The 14,744-nt window shown below is 39.8% G+C and overlaps 1 protein-coding gene across 1 annotated transcript; it reads right to left on the bottom strand.

The window, feature by feature from the left end:
- Window positions 1–5,837: 5,837 nt before the first annotated feature.
- Window positions 5,838–8,196, bottom strand: LOC123831207 (growth-regulated protein homolog). Its single transcript, XM_045858000.1, has 4 exons — window positions 7,788–8,196; window positions 7,566–7,689; window positions 7,394–7,477; window positions 5,838–6,560 (listed from the first exon to the last, which is right to left on the bottom strand). Exons 1-4 carry the CDS (start codon window positions 7,876–7,878, stop codon window positions 6,545–6,547), a joined length of 315 nt encoding a protein of 104 aa, XP_045713956.1. The 5' UTR covers window positions 7,879–8,196; the 3' UTR covers window positions 5,838–6,544.
- Between the last annotated feature and the right edge of the window lie 6,548 nt (window positions 8,197–14,744).

Genomic DNA, 14,744 nt, shown 5'->3' with positions numbered 1-14,744 from the left:
AGATACACTATAATGTGATAATAGTATGATCATTTATTGAGCTTTGCTTTCCATCAATAAACTTTTATGAACTTTTTGTATATTATGTAGAAACTTTGTAAGGCATGTTTCTTATAGTTGAGGAAACTGAATGTCTCAGAAATGTTAAATAATGGTAAAAGGTTAAAAATAGCCACAAATTCTTAGCAGCTACTCACCTAAAACTGTGGAATCTATTTCCCAAATGCCTTAACTCTGTGCTGACTTAGTGGCTTGCTGTGGACAATAGGATGTGGTAAAAGTGATGTGGATACTCCAGGTCAGAAATGCAAATAACTTAGGAACATCCACTCCCGCTCTCTTGAAATGCTGCTGTCACTGTAAGAAGATAGCAGAACTCATCTGATAGAAACATGATGCCCGGCCAACAGCTAGCAACAATCACCATGCAAGTGAAGCAGTCCTGCTTAAGTCCCAGATGACTGTAGCCACATGGGTGACCACAGAAGAGAATATCAGAAGAACCACCCAGGTGATCCCAGCCCAACTTTTGTGTCAACTAGCCTAAACTGATGACTTGTGGGGTCATGAGCAAGAACAAAATGGTTATTGTTTTAAGTCACTACATTTTGGGAAGACAATAGATAACTGAGAAAGTAATTTAGCAGATCACACAAAGTGGCTGAACCCACTTTTTACTTTAAATTTTTTGGCCACAATATTCATCATATTTCTTTTAAACTACCCAACATTAGCATGTGGTATGAATCAACTGTTAGTTATTAATTAGCACTCAGAGATTTGTTCTCCAGATTTTAGAAAGCCAGTCCTAGAATCAAGATTTCAAGATAATAATCCTCTTTGACAATTACCAGAATGATCTAGTTAATAAAAACAGCCTGGTACTAAATATCAGAAAGCTAAGTTCTAGTCTATTTTTAAATAAAATGGTTCTGTAACACTTGTCAATCACTTAGTGGTTTCTGAGCCTCTACCGTTCCATTTATAAAATGAAAGAACCATTTTTCTGTATGATCTCTTAGAATTTGAATTGAACAAGCCCTTGCCTGGCTGCTATAAGATCACTTCCTGGTTTTTACATTTGACTTGTTTTTTGCTCCCCAGATTATGTGATTTCTTCCTCAGGGAACTGTTGAGAGCAAAAGGCACAATTGCAATTACCTCTCGCTTTTTAAAAAAATCACCTTTAATTTGGAGAACAAAATGTCAATGGGAGTAGCATCCTCTTCACAGGTAAAAATTGGGTCCTAGGTGTAGGTTTGGTTGACTCTTCCCCCAACCACATCAAGTTTAGGGCCTTACAGATATGGCTTCTAGGGTTTGACTTCAACTTCAGCCAAGAAAGAAAAATCAGAGGCTGATGCCCTGCTGTTTGGATAATCTATAACACTCTAATGTAAATCTAGCCATTCCTACTTCTTAATTTGAGTTGATTTTATAGTTTCTTCAGAATAAGAAAACAAACACAATATCTGCTTGGGAAGTGAGGAAATTAGTTGCACTTCATGATGGTCAGTGTAGGTATGGCTGTGCACTTTCCTGTTATCACTTTTCTCTGCCCCATTTCACACTGTTCTCCCTCCAGATGCTCTGGTATTATATTTCTTAATAAAATACTACAAAAGTCTTATCCCTCATACTTAATTTTGAGGGACTCCAAGGGATCTAATTTGGATTCCTCCAAAAGCAGATTCTGATAAAAACCCTTGTATGCAGTAGTTTGTCTCAAAGATGATTATAGGAAGAACAAGCGAGGAAGTGGGGGGGATGTGGGATAAGAAGGAGAAAAAGGCTAATAAAGTCTGTGTCATAAATGAGATACCACTATAGATAACTAGAACTTAATTTTGCCATGGCATCTCTGAGAAATGTTCCTCAGAATTGTTCCACCAAGACTTCCATTTCCAGCCATGCTGGAGTAAAAGGGAATAGTCTTAACCTTCTGCCATAAACAACTAGAAAATGCAACAAATATATGAAACTATTGTTTTTAGATATTAGACAACAGTCATTGAAAGACTAGGGTCCCTAAGAAAAGAAACCTAAGAAGTTTAAGTCCATGATTACACCAGCTTTTTGCCAAAGCAATTCTGGAGCACTGAGCCAAGAGGAAGACCTTAAGGTAACAGGTCTTGAGGAATTGAGGAGACACAGGGAAACTGAGGTGACTCGAAGCTATGGAGTTGAGTTGCAGAAAGGAGACATCCATTCAGAAAAAATAGAGGTCCAAAATTTGCATCGAGGTTCCATTGGGTCTCTGATCAATACCAAGTCACACATGCTCAGGGTGAAACTAAGCAATTCTCAGACCTCACATGGGTCAGGAAGATAACTGAAGTCTGACTTTTTAGAGTGGAGAGAACTTGTGAATACTCAGGACCTTCAGGGAAGACACAGACGGGACATGACTTAGCAATGCAACACTAGGGCAAAGAATTCTCTCTCAACCACCCTAAGAAAGCTGAAAAACAGCCTCAGAAATATCAAGTTGCTGCTCCAGTAACTTACTTGTCTGCTGGAACAGAAATCAGGACTCTAAAGTAAGAAAACAAAATCTTGACACTCATCAACACAAGATCAAGATTTCATCCAACCAAAAATTACTACATATGCCCAAAAATAGAAAAGTGTGACCCATAACCAGAGGAAAAAGTTCGTCGGGAGAAATAGGCTCAGAAATGATAGACTGATCAAATCAGTAAACAAGAATTTTAAAATAACTATTATAAATATGTTCAAGGGTTTAAAAGAGAATGTAAAATTAACATGAATTGGAAAGTGCAGTTATTTTATATCTATATAAAATAACTACATCCATATTTTATATCTATATAAAATAACTACATCCATCTATATCCATATATCTATATCTATCTATATCTATAGATAGATATAGATATATGTAGATGACATAAGCATAGATGTAGATATAGATATAAATATAGATAGATGTAGATTTAGATATAGATATTGATATAGAAATAGATACATAGTATAACTTCTAAACCTGTCCAACCAATGGAGACTGGAAAATAGAATATTCATCCACCGGCTCTTGCCCCTCAGTGAGGGTTGCCACCGAGGGCATAACATCACAGGCCCTCCTGCCTGTGGACTGAGAAAGCTCTCTCTGCTAGTTCCCCCTTCCCCACTCCAAAGAAGAGAGCCCTCAAGGACAGAATCAGAAGGATGCAGGGGATTCAGCTGAGAAGCTGTCAGCAGGAATGGATGTTGCTCATTGCAACTGTGGAACTAATTGTTATGTAGGAAGGATATGGGGTGGGGCATCCATAGTGAAGACAGGACTAACTTTTCCCATTATTTTTTGTGTGGTTAAAGAGAAAAAAATGAGAAACAGTATCACCTGTTACTCTGGATTGTCCCCATTATGCTATTGCTAGTCTGCCAACTCTGCCATCCCCCAGTGTCTCTGTAGTTACTTCTGGAAGTCCTGAGAAGACATCTCAGTAGATCTCACCCAGAAGCACTCACAAGGGCAGAATAGGTCATCCATGTCTCCTTCTTTCTGACTCTAGCTCCTTGGGTAACACCACTCAGGAAACCTCAGTCATTGTTTCCTTTGCTCTTTCCTGCTGATGACCTACAAAGCTGTGATGTGTCACATAGGATTCTTTTCTTACTTCCTTCACCCCATGACCACACTTCACACACCCTTGTGTCCCATTTCCTGACATAATACTATCGATGAGAGACTGCGTTGTACATGTAAAGACTGGGCAATTTGGTGTGAAAACTGTACTACATACCCAGTCAGTGCAGGACTGATACTGAGATGATGTCTGTGGGGCTGGCCTGAGGACCAATGGCATGTTTCTGAAGCCATCCCAGAAACAACTTCAGAAAGTGTATTCTGTTATTATATTCATCTTACAGAGGAGGAAATGAGGTTAGGTGAAGTCAAGAAACTTGCCCAAGATCACACCGTCAACAAGTTCTAAGAGAGCAGAAATTTACTCCAAAGTTTATTTGATTCTTTGAAACCTGTCTTTAACCACCATATAAACAGAAACATCTCCTTTCTCTTTATGCTCCATGTTCCATATCGACAAGAGCTAAGTAGACAGTTCAGAAGGATCAAGACAATGTTTGAGTGCAAGATGTGGTCTTAGGTATGTGAGGGCCTTATAGAGCCCTTGTAGTACTACTTGTAAATATTTTCTAGTGTCCTTTGACTCTTGATTAGGGAATGAATGGCATTTATGGAGCTTCTAGAATGGTTTGCATTTATTTACTTCTGTACAGTTCACAAATTTTCTTCTCATTTATAACTAATAATATTGGAGTGATGAAGAGATTATTCTTTTTAACTCTTCTAAGTGCAAAACAAACCACCCCACCTTGCTGATGTGGCTCAGTGGATTGAGTGCTAGCCTGCAAACCAAAGGGTCACCAGTTTGATTCCCAGTCAGGACACATTCCTTGAGTTGCTGGCCAGGTTCCCAGTAGGGGGCATGTGAGTGCAACTACACATTGATGTTTCTCTCCCTCTCTTTCTCCCCACCTTCCCCTATATCTAAAATTAATAAATAAAATATTTTTTTAAAAAAAACAAGAAAACCTCACAGAGGTTGTTTCTTGCTACTTAGACCCCTCATTTACCCAGCGACTTGGGACAAGACAGAACCTGATCTCAAGTGTTCTGGCTGCTAGTCCTGCCTTCTTGCCTCTGCTAAAAGCTTTTACCTAGGGCTCAGGATTTCCTGAATGAGTCCTGGATCAGAGACAAGCACACACCCCACACATCCACAAACATCCCTGCTTTTAAGGTTTGGAGTGTGGTTTCTTATAGATTATAGGAGCCTTTCCTTCTTTGACATAGCAGTGGTGTTTGTCTTGGAAACCTGGAGTGCTGCAGTCAACACGGGGCAGTGTTGAATGCCAAATTCCAGAGGACATCCTCAAGCTCCACAATCTATCAAGCACCCCGATAACTGCACTAGGAAAAGTGGAACTAATGCATTCATAGCTTAAAATCATTCTGTTTGATAAATAGGCATAAAGGATTAAGATAAGCATTAAACTCACTTGTAGTTCCTTATAAATGAAGATTAAAAATTGAACCCAACTATCAATCAGGTCTTTTCCTAGATGAAATACTCAGACATTCATGTTTTCTGCTTCTACTGATAATGCAAATTATTTCCATTTTGAAGAAGAAATCCACTTTACCACCATTTCTTTTTTACTCTTTTTCTTTTTTTATTTTTTATTGTTGTTCAATTACAGTTGTCCCCATTTCCCCCGCATTACTCTCCTCTGCCTTACTTTACCACCATTCCACTGCCAGCTTCATTAAACTGTCAATAATTGTTAGAAAAGCTATTCAGCAAAAACAATGAAATGGAAATCCTTGTTATGATAACTATAAAAATATATGTTTTTAAGGAGATAAATTTGAATGGCAAGTTAGCATGGAGTTCCTTATAAAAAAGAGTAATATATAGGGATGAGCAAAAGTAGTAGGTTTACAGTTTGGAAGGCACAAAACATAGGGTTTATTCTTATATTATTATTATTCATTAATGTCTTTTTCTATACAAACAATTATAAGCCTGCTTTTGTCCACCCTGTATTTCAGTGACTCTTGCACTGAATGAGGGGACAGCTCACAGTTGGAAAACCACATTCTTGGGTAGGGGAGAGTCAAGAGGATTGACAGCTATCACCAGATGAAGTTAAGCATAATTTATAGTTTGAGCTATATGTGTAGCCCATTGAATGTCCAGGAGAAAAAAAAATGTTGAGAAACATTGATGTAAGTCATCAAATTATCCAGTAAAGATAGTTGCTTTTTCCCCCAGAAAAAAGAAACATTGTTTATTTTGAAATACTTTATTTTCTTTTTCTTTTTGCAAAAGCATCATTAAATCAATTTCTTTGTTTTAAAACACAAACATGGCATAATTAACACTAAAGAAGGCATTATGCCTTACAGAAAAGACATGAAATGTCCAAGGGATGTTTAGAACATTGTAGTTCTTAAAGCTTCAACATTAGGAATGCTGAGCACATACTGTGAAATTGTCCCAATAAATAACCACTGAAATTCTCTTAAACACTTACAACAATAGGTGCCCACATGCACTCTCCTCCCCTGACAATGACCTCACTATTGCTTGGATCCCCCACCCTCTGTCATAGCAGCTGGCATTACTGTGGACTCCTTGGAAATATTAATTGAATGACTAGAGAACATTTGCAAACATTTTACCTTCAAATTAAATACCAAGCAGAATTGGACTAACGGGTTTGACATAAAATAAACAATAAAAATAATAGTACAATGCACAAGTAGAGTCAATCAAATCCTTAAAGATTTTACATGTAAAATATTAACATAGATGTTTGAAAACCAACCAATAAATAAATAAATAAGTAGAAGAATTCTCCTAAGAGATGCTCAAGCACTCAAAGCTCCATCCAGGTGGCTCTGGGAGCTGATGATTCCTCTTTTTCCTCTTTGATTTTTGTAAGGCAGGGTCTGCATCAGGTATGCCACCAATTAGCTTCCTGCTTCCTCTGGTTAGTTGGAGCTATCTCTATAATGAGAAAAAGGTTGTCTTTAGAAGTTGCTCAGAAAAGCCACCTGCACAGCTCTTGCCCCCCTGTCCCGCCCTGTAGATTCCAAAGCTTTCTGAATCCAGCTTCCCCAGCCTGGCTTGAAGTGGCTGCTTCTAGACTAGGTGGCTGAGACCTTTTGGCTCTTGAATGCTCTGATTTAGGAATGCTGGGGTGTGTGTGGTGGGGTGCTCTCTGTGGTCCTTATTGAATTACTGGCTGCTAACAGCCAAGTAAGTGCCAAGGGGAGTGACATTGGATCATCTGTCACATTAGGCCTTAGTAAGCCTCAGAGCAACCCCAGGTGGTTACTATTGTTCCCCACCCTTTACTGAGTCCAGGTGAGCTAAAGAATTGTCCTTGAGTTATATAGCTAACGGGTGGTCAAACCCAGATTTGTACTCAGCACAGTGTCACTACAAGATTCCTGCTCTTCACCACTAACCAAGCTTTAGAGCCTGTGTTGCGGAGAAACAAGGGCTCTGTCTTTCCAATGTAAAGTCCAGAAAGAATGGGCCAGGGTGGTGGGGAGGATGCCTATTTTTGTAACAGGCGGAAAGCTTTTTAGCATAACTGCCCAACACCAAGGAGAATTTTAATGAACCCATTCACCTGAATGGGGATGGAGAGCCCTGGAAATATCCTTCTGGACCAGAGCAGATTAATGACCTTAATGGCAAATTTAATTGTAAAATAATGACTTTTCACTCCTTCAACTAAACTCTGGGTTTCCCTGGCATAATTTTCTGCCTTGTTACATATAATAAGGCAGATGTCAGTATCTGTCATCCATGACTTTATTCACACAACTCACTTGTTTAGCATCTTTTCGATCATTTTCTTAACCGGGGGGGCTTCAGGGTTGAGACAAACTGCCTGTCCATTCTTGAGCATGGCTCTGCAGAGAGAAGGGAGAATGCAGGTGAGACAACTGGGCAGGATGAGGGTCAGGGTGGACGCATCTGAACCGTGGAGGCAACACTTACACGACTTCGGTTTGGTCGCAGGAGGCTCCTGGGGGTGTCACCTTCACACTCTGGATGAGCTTGGGATTAATTCTTTGCACGGTCTTCAAGCACTGGCAGCGAAGTTCATTGGCCACGGGAGCCCCTGTGGGGACAACAGACTCGGTGAAGGGAGCTGTCCCCAAGGGCTGCCAGCTGTCATCCCCCTTACCGTTCTTGGGATCCCAGGGCTCCGAGTCTCACCTGCAGCGTGCCCGCAGGAGGTGACGAAGAGCAGGAGCAGCAACACGGCTCGGAGGAGTCCGGGGAAAGCGGCGGTCGCGGTGCGGACCATGGTGCTCAGCTCGGTGGGTCTGGGCGGCGGTGCCTGGAGCGCGAGAGCTGGTGGGAGAGCTGGCTGAGAGCGATCTGATCTGTGGCTCCCGGAGACGGACGAACCCCTTTTATCCTCTTTAGGGGAGGGAAGTTCGCAGCCCCCGGGCCAGGGAAATTCCCGGACCTGCAGGTCGTTCCCCAGTCGGAAAGGAAGGCGTGGCCCTGCCCCTGAGGGTAGCTGGGGTGGGGGACCCGAGGGTGCCGCCCAGGATGGCCTCCCGCGTGACTCCGCGGACTGCGAAGTTCTCTTTCCGCCCAAATCCTCAAAGAGGGCGGTGGGAGTCTCCACCACGCAGCAGCTGCTGCGGGCGAGGGGTGACCCCAGTGCGCGGAGCCGGGTGGGGCTGGGGCGGATCCCTGAAACCACGCCAGAAAGGTGGCACGTATTTAGCGCGAAAGAGTTGTCTCTTTTAATTAATAGACCTGGAGAATCAAGGAGGGGTGAGGGAATACATTTTATTTCTCTTTCTATCTATCATCTATCTATATATAATATTTATATGTATTCCGTATATATAAAGTGAATGCTCTTTGTAAATATACCGTAGTTATTTCTGGTTCCCTTGTTTTATGTTCTCAAATCACACCTCGATTGCCTTGGTTTTATTTTCCGTTTGGTGATAAGAGGGAGCAGTGTCAAAAGCCGAATCTAATGTTAGTTTCAATGAAAATTGAGGGCTGTCAATGTGACCTCTTCCGTATACTGCTGAAATTCCTTCTCCTTTCTGTCATGTTGAACTGCCAAAATTCCCGGGAGATTTCTTTCCCATGGGAGGGGTTCGGGTTTGAACTGCGACACACTCGACTGGCGGTCACTCTGAAGCTGCAGAGGGGCTAGTAGGGCAGACTCAGGGGTTCGCCTTTCAGGACTATCTTCGGACAAAATAGGTCCTGAGCACTAGAGAGGAGGGACCGGCTGCGCCCTTGCCCTGGTTGTGGGGGGATGAAATATGAAAAGCCACAGCACACAGAAAGCCCCCTTTCATTTACTGCGGGACCTTCAGTGTTGGTCCCCTTTCCTTAGAAACATTGACAGGTCTCTCTTTTCTGACCAAGAATTTCAATCTTTTAACCTGATGCCTTTACTGTTTTCCAAACAGTGAAACAATGATTGATTCAACTTTAGGTATAGAGGGTTTAAGTGTAATGATCCAGATTGAAGTCAGATCTCTAGGGGACACGGAATATGGTGGGAGATGAGAGAGAAGAAAGGAATGGCTTCTGGCCTGAGGATGGATGTCCGGGGACAGCGCTTCAGGTGGGAGCTCCGTGTGGGGTACAGGCTCTGATCCAGCTCCGTGGATCAGAGTCTGTACCCCACAGCCAGCCACCTGGGGGTGCAGTGAAGCAGCCTGCATTTAGTTGCCACCTCTCACCTACAAGTTAAAGATTTCTTTGCCTATCCCAATGCAGATATGAGAAATGAGTCATTTTTGAGAGCCAGCATGGATTAAATGCCTTATAAATGTTTGTTAAATAAATAAAATGGAAATAGCTCTTTCCAACATTGCCTAAACAGAAACTCAACCTGCGTGAATCCTATAAAGAAAAAAACAATATAATGAATGTTTCACTCCTTGATTTTTCTTCTCACATTTAAATTTCTCTGTATCAGGCTTTCTCAGAGCAAGGCTTGCCTGAACTCTACTAGGAGATGCACTTACCTTTCTTTTTTTCCTTACTGTTGACTTTTATCATTGATTTCTACCCGAGTCCTACTTTATATGCAAAAAGGGAGTTTGAATTAAAGACTCTTCATTTTATTTGTTGGAAATCACTTACAAAATGAATGACTGTCTTTAAAAATACTCTAGTGTTTATCAGTATGTTCCTGAGAGAAATACCAGGGAAATTAAAGGGACATTAAAATTTGTGTTAAGCAGCAGGAAACAAGAGATAATCTAAAGCTTATAAAATATGTGACTAGGTCATGAGTAATCGAGAGTTTGTGTAGTTATTCCTCTTGATATCAGTCAGTTTCTGGGATTTGATGGGAAACTGGCCCAGAAGTACAAAAGCTATTCTTTAAAACTTGAAAGATGTATTGTTTTTTTTCTAATTGTAAATGTAATACAGACTCATTTTATAAAGTTTATAAAAGTCAGAAAGGCATAAAGAGATTTTTTTTACCTCTAATCTCTCTTAACTTCTGTTTATGGAACAAACTTTAACAGGTCCCAGGAAGTTTTCTTTTTTCTTCAGTAAACATAATAGCTGACAAGTTATAAGAGTCCACAATTCTGCATAAATATGAGATTGGTCATTTTCTTTATTTATTGCCACAGAGCATGGGCAAGTTATCTAACCTCTGCACTCACCCCGAGCTGCAGCACATTTATTTTGTGCTAGGTTCCAGGGGCTTTTCTAGCAGTTTTATAAATATTGACTCATTCAATCTTCCAAAGCTCCCTATAAAGTAAATATTATGGTCCTTTAAGGTTACAGATAAAGAACTGAGGCATAGCAAAGTTAAGTAACTTCTCTAAGGTCACAGGACATTGAGACTAGTTTGCAATACCAGAGAGAATGACTTGTAACTATTATGCTGCGATGAAAATGCTCTGTGATGTACAAGCAAGAACTTTTAGAGAAGAATAATTTTAAAAAATCTGTTTGTTACTCCCTGGGTGGTATGATTCATGTTTGCTTATTCTAAATACAAACACAGCAAAATAGGCATTCATTTCCATTGTTTTGTTTGTTAGATTTTCTTATAGTGTCCGTTGTGATCATGGTAATAGTTATTCTACTAGGGAAATACCCATGGAGAAATCTGGCAAAGATATTTCCCCTTCAGTAAATGATTAAGGTTAATATCATCCGTGTGATGTCAGGTGGATGGTATGTACCCCCTGGTATGATATGATGATGATAAGGGTATATCACCTCTTTGGTATTTTTTCCCAAAAGTTTATAAGCCAAATCTAACCATGAGAACATTCTTCAAAACTAAGTTGAGGAATATTAAATAGCTGACTAGTAAGTACTCTTCAATCTGTCAAGGCATGAAAAATAGGGAAAGACTAAGGAACTGACACAGTCCAGGAGAAAGTATGAAGACATGACAAATAACCACATCCTGGAACAGAAAGAGGACAGTAAATGGGAAAACTGGTGAAACCCACACAAAGCCTGGAGTTTTGTGAATAGTAACATGCCATTGTTGGTTTCTTAGTTTTGACAAATAATCTACCATGGTGATGTAACATGTTCAAAATGGCAACTCAATGAAAGGGTCACCGAAACTGTACAATTTTGCACCTTTTGTGAATTTTAAATTATTTCAAAATGAAAAGTTTGTTTCTTTAAAAAAAAAGTTTCTCTTTCTCAATCAATTTCGAATAGCACCAAAACAGAATCAGTGCACATGTGTGCTTTACCTGGTGGAGTCCTAGAAAGGAAATTGAATTTTTGTTGAGTTCATATTTGCTCAAATATGACAATCCAAAATATCTACTCCCCCAGTTTGGACACTTCATCATGTTTCATAGGCTTAAATAGCTTGTCTTCAGCATTAATCATGATGTCTTAATCTGTCATGTACTTCTTGGAACTGAAGAAATAGAGAGTGTCTGCTGCAATGGTCTACAGACCCAACCCATAACTGACGCAAATGAGGAGTACACAGGGAAATTAGCATTCCATTTTATGTACAGAAGCAGCCAAAAATATGAAGCAAATTAAGCCTGTCCAGAAGCATTCAACATTTGTAGATTTTGTAGAGTTGATTTCTGGAAATGGCCTAATCAAAGTCACTTGTTTACAGAAATAAAAGAAAAAGAAAAATTTTCTTTTGGATCATAGTTATTTTCTTCCTAACATGAAATTTGAATCCATTAAATCTTCATCAATCAAAATCTGCAAATATTTATAAGCACAGGGATGAATAGTCTAGTGTTTATTCTCTTGTTTGAGCAAGTGTTTTTCCAAGACAATGACCTTTGCAGGAGTTGACCACCAGGTTTTTATGCACAATCTTTGAACCTATGCAATAAATGACTCTTTAAGACATGAAAGAATCTTTAAAATGGAAGCTTTGAAGATTAAATTCCCTTTCCCCTGTAATCATTTTGAATCTTTCAGAATTCAGCTTTAGTACAATACAGGATGATCACATCTTTTGGACCCACTGTTTACCCCTACCATTACTGCAACCACCAACCCTTGTGAAAAGGTCAAGTTACAACTCCTCACCTCAGCTCTGCCAGGTATCTTTCTGCCCCAAAGTCTCTTGGTCATTACCACAGAAAGTCTCTTGCAGGACGAGAGACTCAACAAGTAACAGGAGGCAATCAATAAATATTTCCTCTTCTTTCATGTTTCAGGCATTTCTCAGACGGTACCCAGTAGGATTAAATCCCAGTCACCATACACTATTTTCCTGCTTCACTCTTTTCCAATCCTGTACATTGGGGACATTTTCCCAAATAAATATGCCTGCGTGGCAGGCTGATGACTTAGGATCTGCTGTTTTGAGGGCACTTAGGCTAAGACACTGCTGCACCCTGAGAACTAGCCATGCTGACTGTCAGAAGGCAGGGATGGGCAGTGGAGCTCTGCTCTACCCCTAGCTGGCCTTAAGAACTTATTCCCACACAACTTTCATCTCTCTTTCCCTAAAATGCTCTAATGACTCTGTTCTGTGGGAATAAAAGTGAAGATTTCGGAACATGGCATTAAATTCTTGGGTCAATCTACCCCTACAAACCAAGGACATGAGTGTGTACCAGGAACAGGATGCTACCTAAGCTAAGTGGGTAGAGGGTCCCATTACAGAAAAACAAGACCAAATGAACAAAAGCATAAAAGCTAGAAGCAGTGTGGTATGACACAGAAATAAAAGTAAGTCATTTATTTTTTTTAACCCTAGTCTCACACTGAGGCAGGGAGTATGGAGAGATAGAGCAGGAAGATAGGCATGGCCCAGTCATAAGAAGCTCCTGCTTGTTACTCAGGAGCCATTTCAAGTGCCAAGTCTATCAGAAAGCCCATAACTTCATCCCAGTGGTTACCTTGTCCCTTGGATACAGATCCCATTGCGGAGGATAATTGGTTTACACACGCCCATGCAGGATTATGTACTCTGCAAGGGAGATAACATATCTCACTTCATTTACATTGCCCATCTCCTAGATGTACCTGGCTCATACAAAGCATTCGACATATGTTTGTTGAATAATGCCACAACAAATCGTTTCAGACCACCGTTTCCTGCAACCAATGTGTCCTGAGACCAAGACACCAGGAAATTGTCCTTGAAGGATTGCAAGAGCCTAAACTGTCCTTACTTTCTTGTTTCTATTTTTACTACTCAGCGTGAATAAATCCTCTGAGCAAGTGTAGGTGAACCCAGATGAGCCAGAGTTTGGATTGTGTGTAAGAGCTGGGGAAGACTATTCTACCTGGGTCAGTCAGAGAAATTAGTCTGAACTGAGGTCCTTAAAAAGTTCTGAGGCCAAGGTCTGCCAGCAAGTTCAAAGAACACAACTGTAACCTACACATATACTCAAAGCCAGAGTACCTGAGATGCTCAGATCTAAAACAAAATGGCAGCAGAGTCAGGAATAAAGCAAAGAAAGTCCTGCTTGACTTCCACAAATGGAGTTGGAGCACATTTTCCCTTTATGGACTGTCTGGCTCATGGTAGATAGGAGGATCCAGCTAATTAGATACAAGGTCTGGACAGAAAGAGAGGGGCTAATAGCTATTCATCCCATACCTCTTAAAAATTTACTCATGTGTGTAACACAAACTGATAGGTGTAGTAGGAGGTATAAGTTTGATAAAGTCCAAATTTAACATAAAATTCTTCCTTTAGCCTGTTTACTTTCTTCTGCAATGCTAGATTATTTATTTTTCTGTTCCTAACATCATGATATAATGACATGATCAGCCTACAGATATTTTAAATTATTCAATTAACATTGAGAACCATTTGCTATATTAGCTCTGAGCAGGTGTCTTTAAATTTTTATTGGTGTTTAAAAATATATTTTTAAAGCTTTTCATCTCTATTTTCCTAAAATTGTTTCCTGAACTTTCTGAGAAGTGGTACTCACTAAACAAATGACCTCATGACCATGTAGTGTAACAGCAAGAAATTCAGGATTGCCAAAATTGCAAAAGAATAAGGAAATGGAAAAAAAACTTTTCTTAGAAATAATCATATAAGAAATTTGTACTGGATATGAAAACAGTATTATGGCATTATGATATTATGTGAACAAAATTTAGGAAGTTGAGAGATGAGTGTAAACTGTGGAAGAAAATAGAATGCAAAGCATAAAGAAACAAATTTCAACTAGAAAAATTATGAATAATCATGAAAGCTTGATACTGAGCATAATGTTAGCAGTATTTTCTAATGCTAATTACCCCTTAATTTTCTGACCAGAAATATATTTGTTTTCATTTTTTCTTTCTAGGTTCTGTCCATATACTCAGGTAATCTTAGAGGCAGAGAATTTGAAATGATATTTATTTCAAAGGGATAGTTCTGCAAGGGTATAACTGAGCTACATTGACTGCCATTTCTAAAGTAGTTGAGGACATTAAATAAATATCAAATCCAATTAGATATGTTGAAAATGGAGAAAGAATGGCTTGGTCGTGTGTATTTTACATATATGTATGTTACACATCAAATGTTAATATCCACAATCAAATAACATTTAATGAGCACATATTATAGCATATGTGTGTGATTGCCAGGGAGCAGGGCCTGAGAAATGGAGAGGTGAGGGAAAGTCTTAACAGATTCTTTAACATTACAGATGTGACTCCAAGTAAAAATCATACAAATCACTATTGGGGCAAATGGCATGA

Source organism: Phyllostomus hastatus, unplaced genomic scaffold (assembly GCF_019186645.2).
Source record: "Phyllostomus hastatus isolate PE091 unplaced genomic scaffold, TTU_PhHast_1.1 phas_scaffold_1674, whole genome shotgun sequence".
NCBI lineage: Eukaryota > Metazoa > Chordata > Mammalia > Chiroptera > Phyllostomidae > Phyllostomus > Phyllostomus hastatus.
This window is presented reverse-complemented; position numbering and strand designations above follow the sequence as displayed.

What these genes read in the sequence shown, in the direction of transcription:
- LOC123831207 (XM_045858000.1), bottom strand. Translation starts at nt 7,878, where the DNA reads ATGGTCCGCACCGCGACCGCCGCTTTCCCCGGACTCCTCCGAGCCGTG. An exon ending in CTCCTGCGGGCACGCTGCAG is followed by an intron (nt 7,690 to 7,787) that starts GTGAGACTCGGA and finishes TTGTCCCCACAG; the next exon opens with GGGCTCCCGTGGCCAATGAA. An exon ending in TGCGACCAAACCGAAGTCGT is followed by an intron (nt 7,478 to 7,565) that starts GTAAGTGTTGCC and finishes TTCTCTCTGCAG; the next exon opens with AGCCATGCTCAAGAATGGAC.